General features: G+C 35.6%; 1 protein-coding gene across 1 annotated transcript; it reads right to left on the bottom strand.

Moving 5' to 3' along the window:
* Positions 1-8,332: 8,332 nt before the first annotated feature.
* LOC147520354 (NADP-dependent D-sorbitol-6-phosphate dehydrogenase-like) lies at positions 8,333-10,937 on the bottom strand. The gene is made up of 7 exons (XM_086594947.1): positions 10,795-10,937; positions 9,873-9,967; positions 9,654-9,771; positions 9,358-9,490; positions 8,860-9,079; positions 8,810-8,811; positions 8,333-8,764 (listed from the first exon to the last, which is right to left on the bottom strand). Exons 1-7 carry the CDS (start codon positions 10,925-10,927, stop codon positions 8,536-8,538), a joined length of 930 nt encoding a protein of 309 aa, XP_086451073.1. The 5' UTR covers positions 10,928-10,937; the 3' UTR covers positions 8,333-8,535.
* Positions 10,938-14,558: the final 3,621 nt, after the last annotated feature.

Below are 14,558 nucleotides of genomic sequence, written 5' to 3'. Positions count from 1 at the left end.
TTATAAAAGCAAGGAAAAACTCATCAAGTTTGTAAGAGGATGCAAGAACTTACAATAAGGAATCCATATATATGTTGGTGTTAGCTTTGAAATATCAACCAATTCCTTTATAATTAGTTACCTGCTGAGAACAGAGATCCCGAAACTAATGAACAAAGAAAAAAAATATTGAAAAAGCAAAGAAGAATTCATCAAGTCTAAGCCCTAAACACAGGGTTCATGTCGTAATTAAGGTATTGAGATTGATTCCCATTACACTCATGATTGTGTTAATAGCAATGATTCCTTCGCATCCTGATTTTAATGCCACCCTATATGGCTATAAAGACATCATTAAATAGAGTGAATATATGTATGGAAAACATTATAGGTTTAAGTTCTTGCAAATAAATGTCAAGAGAGAACTTCTTGGGCAAGAAAGAGCATTATATAAAATTATACAGATTTTCAGAAAAAAAAATAAAAAAATGATGGCTGCTTCATTGATGGTTACTACTCGTGACCATATTCTTCATTAAATGTGTCAATCCGAAAAAGTATTTTAATGGAGATGAGGTTAAAGAGATGGGTGATTATGTGAAGTCTTGTTTGTTGGATGATTCATTAGTAGACAGTGTTAGAGAGTATGATTCTGAGATAAGGCAAAATATTCATATACCAGAAAGGGCTACAGAAATTACTCAAGCGAAATTAACAAAAAAACAAATTTACTCAAGCGAATAGTTTAAAAGAACGGGCTGTATATGTAGATACCTTGAAGCCCAAAACATCCCATGGAATTGAGCATGCAGCTAATTACACGAAAGAACACAACACTTCAATATTCAAAGCACTTCAAAATAAAAATAAAGAAATAAAATAAATTGGACTAAATCACAAAAGTATCACTAAAGAAGGATATACTCGTATATACTCTATAGAGACATAACGTACTCACATGTTTCCAACAATGTGATCACTTAAGCAAAAAAGGTGCCCCTGCATCCAAAAAGTTACAAAAACTATTAATCTCCACTTCGAGATTTATTCATTACTCTTGTAAGTCCACAGAAATAAGAGTAATGATTGGATTACAAAAAAAAAAAAAAGCTTACCAATTTGGAGACGTTTAATTTACAAATCATGGCCAAAATAAGCCTTGGCTTTAGTGAATGGTGAAGAGTCATTCAACAGTAATAAATGATTTTTTTCCAAGTTAAACTTATGAATCGCAATAGTATTAAAACAAATAACCACAGAAACGTAAAGGTCTACCCATTCCATCACATAAGTTGAACTTACATAATATATGTGTTTCTTATTGCCATTGGCTAATGGTGCTCTCTTCCTTCTCAATTGATGTTCTTCTCCATGACGCTTCCTAGTCCAAAATTTGAACTTGATATATTTTATTTAAGCAATCTACACCCAACACCTTTGAAGTCATCAACTAAATTCATTGCAATATCTTGCTGGGTGATTATCCATTAGGAATCGGGGTACCTGATTATTCAAAGCAGCATAATAGGTTGAACACCTTTGTACATGGCCAAAAAAATAACTCATGTAAATGTTTATATTTACACGGATTAAGTCCCATAAGCGGTTATACTTACATAGATATTCAAAGCATAACTTTTCTAAAAATAATCTCAATAAGAACTTAGAGACAAACTTCAAATATTGAAAATTATCATCTGGGGAACATCATTCAGTCTATCGACTCAATTCCAATCATTCAGTCTATTGACTCAGTTCCAAGTGCATCTTATAATAAGCACAGAGACATGTTTGGTTATAGCTCATGTTTGCTAAAGATCTTGTAGTGTCAAATCTAGCTAAACTTCTTCGGATACTTGCAGAGTGAGTTAGGATAGCCTATTTTATGCAAAAGTTCCGATCGACATATTGTTACAAAAGAAAACATATGTCTAGTTAAAATGTGTTACAATTCCTACTTCAAGTCATGTATATAGTGAAGTTAATTACCTGGGAACCTTATATTCAGGGTAAAGTTCTGCGAGTTTAGCTGCAAAGTCACTCCAGTGGTTTGTGACTTCGACACATAGGTGCCTTCCTGACGCCGATAAATTTTCATATAACAGAATTTGAGCAAGGGGCCATATCTTTGACATGAACAGGTCCTATGTAAAAATGCCCATACTCTTCAGTGGAACATGTACCATGAAGTAGTGATAAAAAACTAAACAACAATACCAGATACGATAGGCGGCATTAATTTAGATAACTTGCAATTGGTTACTCTTACCGGTCTGGCCATTGCAATCACACGTAATAGATTAGTAGTTAAAACTACAATATGATACCTTCAAGAAGGAGAAGTAGCATTATCATGCTGGCATTAAGGAGTGGAGGAATAATAGGTCCCAATACAAAGCCGAGATGGATGACTACCACATTCAAACTTGTATCTTTGGTGAACTCCCATGCAGCCTTCTCCGTAAACCCACTAAAATTAAAAGCTAACAATAAAATCCTTGTTCAGTTCAAACTTTTCCTAAACAATATAGCTAAGTACGGATGACTACCACATCCAAACCTGTATCTTTGGTGAACTCCCATGCAGCCTTCTCAGTAAACCCACTAAAATTAAAAACTAACAATAAAATCCTTGTTCAGTTCAATAGAATCACTTTTGAATAATTTTGGTAAAGTAGAACCCATTAATTAATGGATAGTGATTTACCAAAATTTAATTTCTTTAACAGAGATTTCTTAGAGGAGAAGACTTTAACAACAATGCAATCAAATGCAAACACCAATGGGAACTGTTTCAGCAAGATGTATTGATAACGTAATGAAAGTAATTGTATTGATAACATAAACACTTACTGATGCAAACTTGAATTACAACCGCTGGCTGTAATTGTATTGATAGGCCGGCTAGTATGATGTATTGATGTATTGATAACGTAATTAAATCTAGGGTGTCGCTGCCCCCATAATATAATGATAATGTAATGAAATTTGGGGTGTCGCCACCCCATAATGTAATGATAACGTAATGAAATTTGGGGTGTCGCCGCCCCCACAGTGTAATGATAACGTAATGAAATTTGGGGTGTCGCTGCCCCCAAAGTGTAATGATAACGTAATAAAATTTGGGGTGTCGCCGCCCCCATAGTGTAATGATAACGTAATGAAATTTGGGATATCGTCGTCCCTTAGTGTAATGATAACGTAATGAAATTTGGAGTGTCGCCGCCCCCATAGCGTAATGATAACATAATGAAATTTGGGGTGTTGCCTCCCCCATAGTGTAATGATAACGTAATGACTTCATTTGGGATGTCGCCGCCCCCAAAGTGTAATGATAACATAATGATTTAATGATTAATATGTATGAATATAATGAAATATTATGAATGATAATTTAAATGTATGCATATATGTATGAATAACAAATGAATTATTAATGTAAAAGATATTTGAGACACCCCATGTATGAATGGAATGTCTTTTATTTGATGACAAAGTGATAGTCGTTATTGCAAGATTTTTTTTTGTAGTGAATCAATATGACTTTGAGGCAGAATGATTGTAAGTATCAGCAGTTGGTAAAGCGCTTCTTGTCGTATGGCTGATCCATTCTTCAGTGAGGCAACAAATAGAAAGTTATCGACATCATCATATGGACATATCAGCATGTTGATGAGTCCTAAGGTTTGGGCTACTATCAACTTTGTGAGTTCCATTATGAGGTCAAACACTCCTTGTTATATGTCGATCCCTTCTTTAATGAGGCAACAAATAGAAAGTTATCAACATCATCATATGGACATATCAACATGTCGATCAGCCCTAAAGTTTGGGCTACTATCGGCTGTGCGAGTTCCATTATGAGGTCAAACACTCCTTGTTATATGTCGATCCCTTCTTTAGTGAGGCAACAAATAGAGAGTTATCGACATCATCATATGGACATATCAGCATGTCGATGAGCCCTAAGGTTTGGGCTACTATCGACTGTGCGAGTTCCATTATAAGGTCAAACACTCCTATTTCTCGTAGTTAGTGAAGTTTCATCTCTATCATCAAGCTACTCAAAATGATTGATATGCTCAATATTAGATTATGATCTACTCAATATAAGATAATCATAATAAAAATGAGATCTAATCAATATTATTTTTGCTTGCCGACCAATTAAGTTGAATAAACTTTTTCGAAGTAAAATTGGTTGGAGTGTCAAAATTGAAAAATCAATTAAGACAAAAATCTTCTTGCCGACTATTTGGATCGGGCAAAGTGAAAACCAATTTTAGATCGGCATTTTTTTTTTCTTTTGTGTCAAGGTAGGCAAAATCAGATACTACAAATTGTCAATGAATAGGAGAGCCAACTATGGAGATCGGTTCTTCCGTATATAAGGCGAACATCTAGAGAATATAGACGGAAGGTTGGAATCCCATCACTCTTTTCGTGGTCCTATGTAAGTGAGTCACCTTATACAAAGCTGCTACCGTCAATATACATGTTATGTGGAGCATGCCTTAGTCAACTAGAGAGCTTAAAGGTTGGAACTACTATTTGCAAAGAGACCCTCCAGAGACGTTGAACTACTAATGTGTGGTAACTGAAATCAGCATTATGGCAATAGACTGCATGTTGACCTCCATTTGTGGTCTATCATGCCTACATGTTATAGTGGTCCGGAAGTCCAGATAATTTCTTCTAGGAGAGAGTCGACCTCTTATAGCTTTTCGGCTATGATCGGCTACACCAACATTATTGTTTTTCATATCTTCGATGAGTCCAGATAATTTTTTCTAGAAAAGAGTCGACCTCTTATAGCCTTTCGGCTATGATCGGCTACACCAACATTATTTTTCTTCATATCTTCGATGAGTCCAAATAATTTTTTCTAGGAGAGAGCCGACCTCTTATAGCCTTTCGGCTATGATCGGCTACACCAACATTACTTTTCTTCATATCTTCGATGAGTCAAGAAAATTTGTTCTAGGAGAGAGCCGACCTCTTATAGCCTTTCGAATATGATCGGCTACACCAACATTATTTTTCTTCATATCTTCAATGAGTCCAGATAATTTCTTTTAGGAGAGAGCCGACCTCTTATAGCCTTTCGGCTATGATCGACTACACCAATATTATTTTTCTTCATATCTTCAATAAGTTGTCAACCACTCCATTGAGTGATTGGCTGCAAAGTTAACGTGCAAAGTTAGCAGAAGATTTACTTCACGTTTAGACTCGTTATCTTTCGTGAGTTGGCGATCCCTCACAGGGTGGTCGGCATCAAGGTCGGTAGAGAAGTTTGTGGATTCGCTTACGATCACACTGGAAAGTGCTTGCTTTCGGCGTTGCACATTCGGTTCGCGAAGCCTTTCGTAAGCGACTTGCTTGGTTTCTCTTGGTGCGGGAGTTTGTGCTTGGAGTCTTTTGTGAAATGCTTTGAGTTCAAACAATCCCAAACACTTTTGTCGTGGACCTGAATCATCTTCTTGAAGTTGACGCAGCTTGTTTCTTTGATTTTTTATTCTTGCCCTCCAATTGTCGGAGATGACGGTCAACTTGAGTTGTTGGATCAGATACATGGATACCCACTCTCTCAGTCGCAGATGGCCGAGGACCATCGGACTTAGAAAGTGAATTCCCAGTAGAAGGGGAGCGCTGAACTTGTGCGGTAAAAGGGATACTTTCACCGTTGTTTGTTTTTCGAGAAGCCATTGACGTAACTTTTGTTTTGTGGTTTAGGGTATCCCCACAGACGGTGCCAAATATGTTTCAGCAAGATTTGCTAAAACACACCAGTTGAGGGTCGGAAGTAATGTTTTTTTTTGGAGATGGTGAAGGAGATGGTGGTTAGGAAAAGATGATACTAGACTTCGGTTTTGAAGTTGCCTACGTACCCAAATGTATTGCTTGGGATCAAGTCTCGATGTGTAGTTCTGGAAAAATGACGAAGGTTGGATTTTATAGGTAGGATTGGTGATAGTTACTTCCTCGTTCTCCAATATTCCAATCGTGGGATGAAGTTGGAGAACTGGTGGGAGAACTATCCAATCATGGGATGAAGTTGGAGAGCTGGCGGGACAACTGTCAGCTCGTGGGATGAAGTTAGAGAACTGGCGGGACAACTGTCAGCTCGTGGGATGAAGTTGGAGAATCGGGACAACCGTCATTTCGTGAGATGAAGTTGGAGAATCGGGCGGGAGAGTGTCACCGTGGGATGAAGTTGGAGAACTGGCGGGAGATCTGTCCAATCGTGGGATGAAGTTGGAGAACTGGCGGGAGAACTGTCGTGGAATGAAGTTGGTGGAAGTTGTTTGACTCGCAAAACATGTGCGTAGTTGATATTGATTTTACGTGTAGGTATGTAGGCTTCGAGCATGGGCTTTGAGCGTGGGCTTTATAGTAGATAAGCTCTGAGCATGGGCTCTGAGCGTGGGCTTTTTTGTAGATAAGCTCTGAGCGTGGGCTTTTTTATAGCTAAGCTCTGAGCGTAGGCTTTTTTATAGATAAGCTCTGAGCGTGGGCTTTTTTGTAGATTAGCTTTGAGTATGGGCTTGTATTGAATTGGGCTTTTATTGGGCCACATTTGTGGGGGCCGGAACAGAAACACTAACCTGATTTCCAGTGAATCATCAATGGAACAATATAGGAAAGTTGAAGTTAAATACCAACCTTTTTTTTTGTCAAGAGGGAAACACTAACCTGCAAAACAAATAAAATGGGTAAGTGAAAGCAATATGTTATTGATGCGTATTATGAAGAAAAATCAAACAAAAATTGGTTCAGAACCAGAAAAATTAGAATTAGAGGATGATAATGAACGAACTTACCAGAAAGGTGATCCCTCAAGGTGCCATTTGGTAGAAATTCGTAGACCAACATCTGTTTATACCCAATAAGAACACAAAAAATATAATTCTTCTCCAACAAATTTCATTACTCGATAAAATAAACCATGCAACAACCTAGTAGGGTTTATTGCTGAACCTAAGGAGATGAATGCGTATCTAATAATTCAACAATGGCAAGGAAGCACATAAAGGCTTGGTAATGCAGGAAAAACAGATAAAGTACCTGTTCATCTTCTTCATCACAATATCCAATCAAAGAGACCAGGTTTCGGTGATGTACTCCTGATAGTAACTCAATTTCTGATGATTCTCTTCTTCTTCTTCTCCAAATACATCTTACTCTGAAAAATTCATTTTTTTTTCTTCTTGAGGGAATGGGGGGAGAGAAAGAGGCAGAAGCGATGTTGGTAGTGTAGATTTTTTTTTTCACAGGCTATAGAGAGTTGGAGACCGAGTGATTGAGATTTGAGAATAAAGGGTTTCGGGTTTTCGTGAATTTGGAATTGCTAATTTTCCTGTTTTAACTCCTACTTTATCGTAATTAGTCTGTATACGTGGACACTCTACCAACGCTTCCTCAATTGAGTAGGAGAGAGCTATAATATATATATAAAGATTAGTCATTTTTCACTAATTCAAGAAATGCAGCAGCCCCAAATAACCAAAAAGGTAATTACACACACAAAAGTGTAAAGCGTACGTTAAGAACTCTTCTGCACTAGAAAATTAGCTGAAAATACCAGCTACCAACAATGCTATCGGACCACCATGATAGCCAGAAAAAAAAACTCACTAAAAATGTGCTTAACTGATAATTGGCTCAAGAAATGGGTACCGATAATGCAACCAGATTACCACAGTAGCCAAAGAATCCAAAAAATTGGTTAATAACCGTTCAAATGGATCAAAGCCAACTTGCACACCCAATAAGTCATGAACAATAACTAATTGCTCAGTAGAGGAAAAAAAAAAAATCGCTGCTGCCCCACTTTAATAGAAACCGAATAAGTGTATGTAGCAATCACTTACCATGTCCAATCTTTGAAATGCCATAGCTGTCAAAAAAGAACCAACCAAAGAGAACTAGTGGCTACCAAATAAAGAGATGGAAACCAATGGAGGAGCTGCTACTATACGTTACGTTTTATAATTGAAAAAAATATTATCTCATCAAATTCAAACATGAGGTCATAGCATATATTTTGGTCTGCTGCTGTGCCATCACAACTTCAAATGACAAATCATAAAGACGAGAAGTTGCTGGATTTATATTGGAAGAAAATAGAATAGAATGATTTTCTATTCATTAGAAACCAAATGAAAGATGCATTTGTTCAATCTGCCGCCCCACAACCACAATCACTCTAAAAACAATGATGATGATGATCGGTGACAATGGTGGTTGATTGCGGCGAAATAAAAATCGTGAAGACGGTGTAAAAAAAATGTGGTAATGGTTGATGAGGGGATGATGGTGGGGATTGGAGAACCGTAGCTCTGATACCAAATTGTAAGGGGTAAAAGGCTTGTCTGATTAATAGACAGATGCCGTATTTATTGATACTAAAGATTACAATATGCAAATCAACTTAAGGATAGAATATCCTTGTTACATAACACTAAGGAAAGAAGATATAACACTAAAGGAAAGAAAATATATGGAGATATACTTCAACAGCAAGTCTACCATTAGAAGGTGACCTCTGCATTTTTATGCGTAAACATCTATGCCCCAACCCGTGCCTGGCTGGTTAGATCGGAGTCTCTGATCTACAGTCCTAATCGATACCATGTCCTTCAAGGTCAGCTCAAAATCAAACACATGAAAATTCTCCTTTAGCCTCTCAAGCTTTGAGGACTTTGGGATGACAATTATGTTCCTCTGGATACCCCAACGGAGAATAATCTGAGCTACGGTCTTATTATGTTTCTCTGCTAGTCTGCCAGTTCAAGGGACATGATGTATACAATTAGATAACAAAAGCGACTCTTTCTGCAAGTGTATGTTAATTTTGAATAGGAATAATTTGCGTACTTTGAGCACTGGATCGTCCAAACATGACACCGAACCAAACATTTCAGTATTTGCGGTACCACCACCTAGAGGAGTGTGTGCTGTAACACATATCCCATGCTTTTGACAGAATTTAAGAACGCTATCACGCTGAAAATAAGGATGTGTTTCTATCTGATTCACTGCAGGCTTTAGCTTCGAGTAAGCTAGACAATCTCTAATAAGGAAGATGTCATAGTTGCTGCACGTACAATTTGTTAATAATAGATTAGTCGATAGACAATAAAATCGTCGGTTTAAGGAAAGCTCAACAAGACACAAGCCAACTTTTGAAGACCAATGACATGCAGAGACTATGAGTGGTTCTCACCTTTGAATGTCTACAAAAAAATGACGAGCTTAAACTAAAAATCTTAGAGTAGGTTGAGTGGTTACTCTGTTAGAACTTACGGTACCAGGCTGGATAATAACTCTGGGTAAACCCTCCTTATCATTTGAAGAGGGTTGGTTTACGTTTACCTTACTCCAATGCTGCGGACCAAACCCATTGAAACCAGACCTTCCATCGCATGCCAGGTGGTTTCAAGTGATATTGTTGTGTCTATGTCAAGATCACCATTCTCATCTTTAACACTTGAAGTTTTACCAATGCCTACATTAGTTTGGAGATAAGAAATGCATTAGAATTCCAATAACATCATCGTCGTTGCTAAGGAATTGAAACATTCTGGATATATATGCTTCAGGATATAGTTGAATTATCGGAGAAGTAATGAAAGACAAAATGGACACTAAAATGGCAAAGAATGAATTACCAGTGAACTTGCTGGCTATAGGAAAATGGACAAGGTATAAATCTAGATATTCTAGATGGAGCTTTTTCAAACTATCTTCACAAGCCTCTAGAACATGTCCATGGTCCGAATTCCAAAGCTGAAACAGAGCGAAGTGAAGGGAAGCAGTCACCCTTGTGCAAATAACAAAATAAACATAGAACTAAAAGGTTAACTAAAACAGATGTGCAATTTTAAGACCTTAGTGGTAATAAAAAGGTCTTCCCTCTTCACAATGCCAGTTTGAATAGCTTCTGCAAGTGCTTCCCCTACTTCTGCTTCATTCTGATATTTAGCTGCAAATAAACATTGGCATAATGATGTAGGATTAGCAATTTATCAGCAAAAGTACGCATAGCTGTGGAACCTAATTAACATGTAGTAATGGAATCAACCAAGCATAAAAACTATTGTAACATTTAACCGGAATGTGTTTTAGCCTCCAACAAAGATACGTATGGTAGCCATAACTCCTGCACCATGGGTTTAAATTGGCTATTTATGGGGAAATCATTGAACTCTATTCTTATTGGTTAAAAGGAAATGAAATGAAACAAAAGCTTAAAAAATTCTCCTTTCCGCCTTCAAATTAAGTTAGTGAAGTTTAAACATGTTGTTGCACGTATAGACACAACACAACACAATTAAGTTTGACATTGTATTGTTGGGAATTTTGCTGCTCTTGTTCGCGGTCTAGTTGCTGAAACACTAAGAAACGGGATGGATCTATGTGTGTCCTTTTAAGTTTAGTTTACTTGGTGTTGAAAAGCATGAAATTCTGTCTTTGTACAGAGTATATGTCCAACTTTTCAGAACCAAGCTCCTCTGTATCAACTTCTGTAGGAGTTGGGAAAAATATATCCTAGCTTAAAGATGTAATAATCTCCTCCAAACGATAAATTAACTAAGACGTAAAATATATGGCTCCATGGTATTGAGGGGCAAACTCCTCACGTAAGCACCTATATATATGCACCACACACGGTAGTAATCTTTGGGAATCCTAAGGGAAGTGTACTGTATGTTTCTAAGACAAATAAACAATAAAAGTTTATATAAGAGCTGCCAAGAGGAAGGAAATAACTAGCTAGTAGTAGTGAAGTACATAAAACTATATATATACCAGCACAGTCAAAATGACGATAACCAATTCTAATGGCATTAAGGATAACTTCTTTGATAGATTTCCCTTCCATCCTCCATACTCCTAATCCTATGGTGGGCATTTTGATTCCATTGTTGAGTGTGATTGCCATTTTCACGCACAGAAACCAGAAGTTGTAAGATCAAACAAACGAATATTGAGCTCCATCTTAGGAAAACATATTCCTCAATTTATAGACTCACAGGAGATTGTGGACATGCCTAAATATCGACCAAACATTTCTTCTTTTTTTTCGATAAACAACGACTAGACATTTCTAAAACATACATTTATGAGCATGTGCAAATCACTACAACAAATTCAAGTTGGAGAGAGCCAACAAAAAAATTCAAGTTGGAGAAAGATTTAAGAACATATGAGGGCCCTTAAATTATTTTTGGTAAAATGTCTAAATAATGTTTACTTAAAGGAGTACTCTACTAAAAGTGAATGGGCATGGTTGCTTATTTTAAAGTGCATTCTCAGTTTCTTTTTCTTTCTTTTTTTTCGATTCAACTTTCTCAGTTTCTTGAACTCATGAATCTATACTCTCTCAGTCTCTCCTAGTCTCATGTCTATTTAGGTGCATGTGCTACAGAATCGACTGCTAAGGATTGTCCATGTCTTAATTGATTTTACCTGGACAATTACTCGTGTCACAGTAATTTGTAACAATTTATACATTTGATGATCACGATATAAAGTTCTTTTGAGAGTGAGTTAAGACTAACTTTAGGTTTAGTAGATCTATCGATGGAGAAGATGTAACGAGAAGTGCTAGATTTTTCTTTTTCAATAAGAGAGAAATTCCCATTATAATAGGATAATGATTCCCATTTTAATTAGAAGTGCTAAAATTTCTCTTCTCAATAAGAGGAATTTCCGTTTTAATAGGAGTTGATGATATAGAATTTTAAGAGAGCTAGAAAAATACCCCTTATGAGGGTTTTAATATTAACTATAAAGTATGACTGTGCATACATACGCACCTCTTTTGAAAACTTGTTCAATAATCATAACTATATATATATATATATATATATATATATATATATATATATATATATATATATATATATATATATATATATATATATATATATATATTTTTTTTTTTTTTTTTTTTTTTTTTTTTCTAATAAATCGTGATTCATGTTTTCATCGCTAACCCGTTTTAATTTCCTAACAAATTGTTTTAATCAAGTCTTAAAAACCCATTTTAATTTCTCGACAAATTGTTTTGATTAAGTTTTAAAAACCCGTATTTATGTTTTTAATAGGATAAGGATTCTTGTTTTAATTAGAAATGCTAGATTTTTCTTTTTCAATAGGGGAGGAATTCCTATTATAATAGGAAAATGATTTCGGTTTTAATTAGAAGTGCTAGATTTTTTTTTCAATAGGAGAAATTCACGTTTTAATAGGAGTTGATGACGTAAAATTTTAAAAGAGCTAGAAAAATACCCTTGTAGAAGCTTAAATATTAATATATTGATATAGATTGTTGCTATTTGGGTGCAAAGAATTTATGAGCTATGGTTAAGCAAAATGATGGTATTTTTCCCCTCTTATAAAGTCCTCCCACCCATTGTTTTGTATTTGTATGCCTTCATTGCATTCTTTTCTCATAATGCATTAATGCCTAATATATCCCAACAAGACTAGTCTAAAGGAATAAATTGCCTAATATACGCTTAAGAGTACCCTAGCCCAATTAATAGGGGTCCCAAATTAAAAACCATCCTATCCCATCTCATCTACCCTCTCTATATATATATATATATATATATATATATATATATATATATCCCATCTACCATTCTACCCTATATATATCATTATAATAATATCATGCCATTTCCAAATTGAATAAATAGAAAAAACAAAGCGCCAAAGTATGAAGTGGGCTGGAGGCCCATGGGACACACTAGTATGGTAAGGTCTACAAGATATTCATCACATGAAAGCAAAATTTATTGAAAACTAGCAAAAAAAAAAGCACGTTATACGAACCAAGGCCCAAAATATCACTGATATATATCATTTTTTTTTTTACACCGACATCGATATATTCGATATATATCCATCGAATATTGAATCTTTTTTTCTCGATATATATCGGAATTTCCAATATAAAACTTTATATCACCAATATAACCGATATATGTGATATTTATGATATATATCGTTTGACTTTTTGACTATTTTTTAATATAAATATTTCTGATATATATCGGTAAGATATCCGATATATATCGGCGAGATATCCGATATATATGTGCACAATGTAATGAGAATATTGGAACAAGGGGTCATTGGTGGATTAGAGAGTTTGGAATAAAGTGGAAAAAAAAAAGGTTTCTGCTTTAGCATCTCTTTTAGTCCATTCCCTTTGTCAGCAAACCCCACTACTTGACAAAAAAAAAACGTCTCTCCTCAACCTTCACACCAACTCATCACAGATTCATAAACCAAAGTCTAGTACTCAAATGAGCTTTCAATAACCCACGGGGAAAAATGATGGCGGCATTTTCTGTACCCAGGTACTCATTTTTAGTTCTGTTGTTACTTGTTTTCTGCTTAGTTACTCATCTAGTTGCAAAACCAATCTCTTCATTTTCCTTAAAGAGGTTTGCTAAAGATGTTAACTTTGATCATGAGATTACTTTATATGGTGATACACAAGTTGTTAATGCTAATATTGCTGTTAATGTTACTCAATCTAAACTTGGGAGTGTTGGGTGAGTTGTTTATATTATTAAAGCTTCTTCTTTCCTTTTGTTGTGCTTAGCTAGCTACCTAGTGATTAATGTTGATTGCTTTTACCGGAATAGATTTGATCAGTGTTCTTTATGGGTATTGTTCGTCTTGGTTATCTTCCTACCTTTTAGACAAGTGTTTTGTAGAGATTTTGATTGAGATTCGATTGAGGTTACAAGGGCTAATCTGGCAGTGAAGATGACATCGGCAGTGAAACAGTGAAGAGGTCTAGGCGATTGTTTAGATAAATATATGCCGACTAAGGGCGGGTTGGGTTCAGTAGTGATAAATATAGAATATTTCTCTACCTTTTCTATTTCCAATCTTTTTTGTTATCAGTTTGATGGTGGTGCCTGCCTAAGGTGGTAGTATATGCCCAAAGTTACGGCATATCAAAACAATTTCTTTCATCGATTGTTGGTATTGGTATTCTGTGCTGAGTTGAAGAGTCTATATTACAATGTTGCTGGCAATAAACTGTCGTGGTATGGGTACTTACTCGACAGTTAAGATAGTACTAGATCTCATAAGGGATCATTTTGATAGGGCATATGATAGGATCACAAAGAAAATTTAATTAGTTTCCTACAAAAATTAATGTAGCTATTATGTTAAAATAAAAGAAATCTCATAAATCCATAAGAACTAAATTGATCTACATTGAGAAAATGAATAAACCTACATCGAGAAAATGAATGATAAATTGAGAATGTTGTGCTACGGAATCGACTGCTAAGGATTGTCCATGTCTTAATTGATTTTACCTGGACAATTACCCGTGTCACAATAATTTGTAACAATTTATACATTTGATGATCACGATATAAAGTTCTTTTGAGAGTGAGTTAAGACTGACTTTAGGTTTAGTAGATCTATCAATGGAGAAGTGCTAGATTTTTCTTTTTCAATAAATGAGAAATTCTCATTATAATAGGAGAATGATTCCCATTTTAATTAGAAGTGCTAGAATTTCTCTTCTCAAT

This window comes from Coptis chinensis, chromosome 2 (assembly GCF_015680905.1).
Source record: "Coptis chinensis isolate HL-2020 chromosome 2, ASM1568090v1, whole genome shotgun sequence".
Lineage (NCBI taxonomy): Eukaryota > Viridiplantae > Streptophyta > Magnoliopsida > Ranunculales > Ranunculaceae > Coptis > Coptis chinensis.
This window is presented reverse-complemented; position numbering and strand designations above follow the sequence as displayed.

Coding starts and splice junctions, on each gene's coding strand:
- LOC147520354 (XM_086594947.1), bottom strand. CDS start 10,927: ATGGCAATCACACTCAACAATGGAATCAAAATGCCCACCATAGGATTA. Junction 9,772..9,872: donor ACCTTTTTATTACCACTAAG/GTCTTAAAATTG, acceptor GCTCTGTTTCAG/CTTTGGAATTCGGACCATGG. Junction 9,080..9,357: donor GTCCGCAGCATTGGAGTAAG/GTAAACGTAAAC, acceptor TTGTACGTGCAG/CAACTATGACATCTTCCTTA.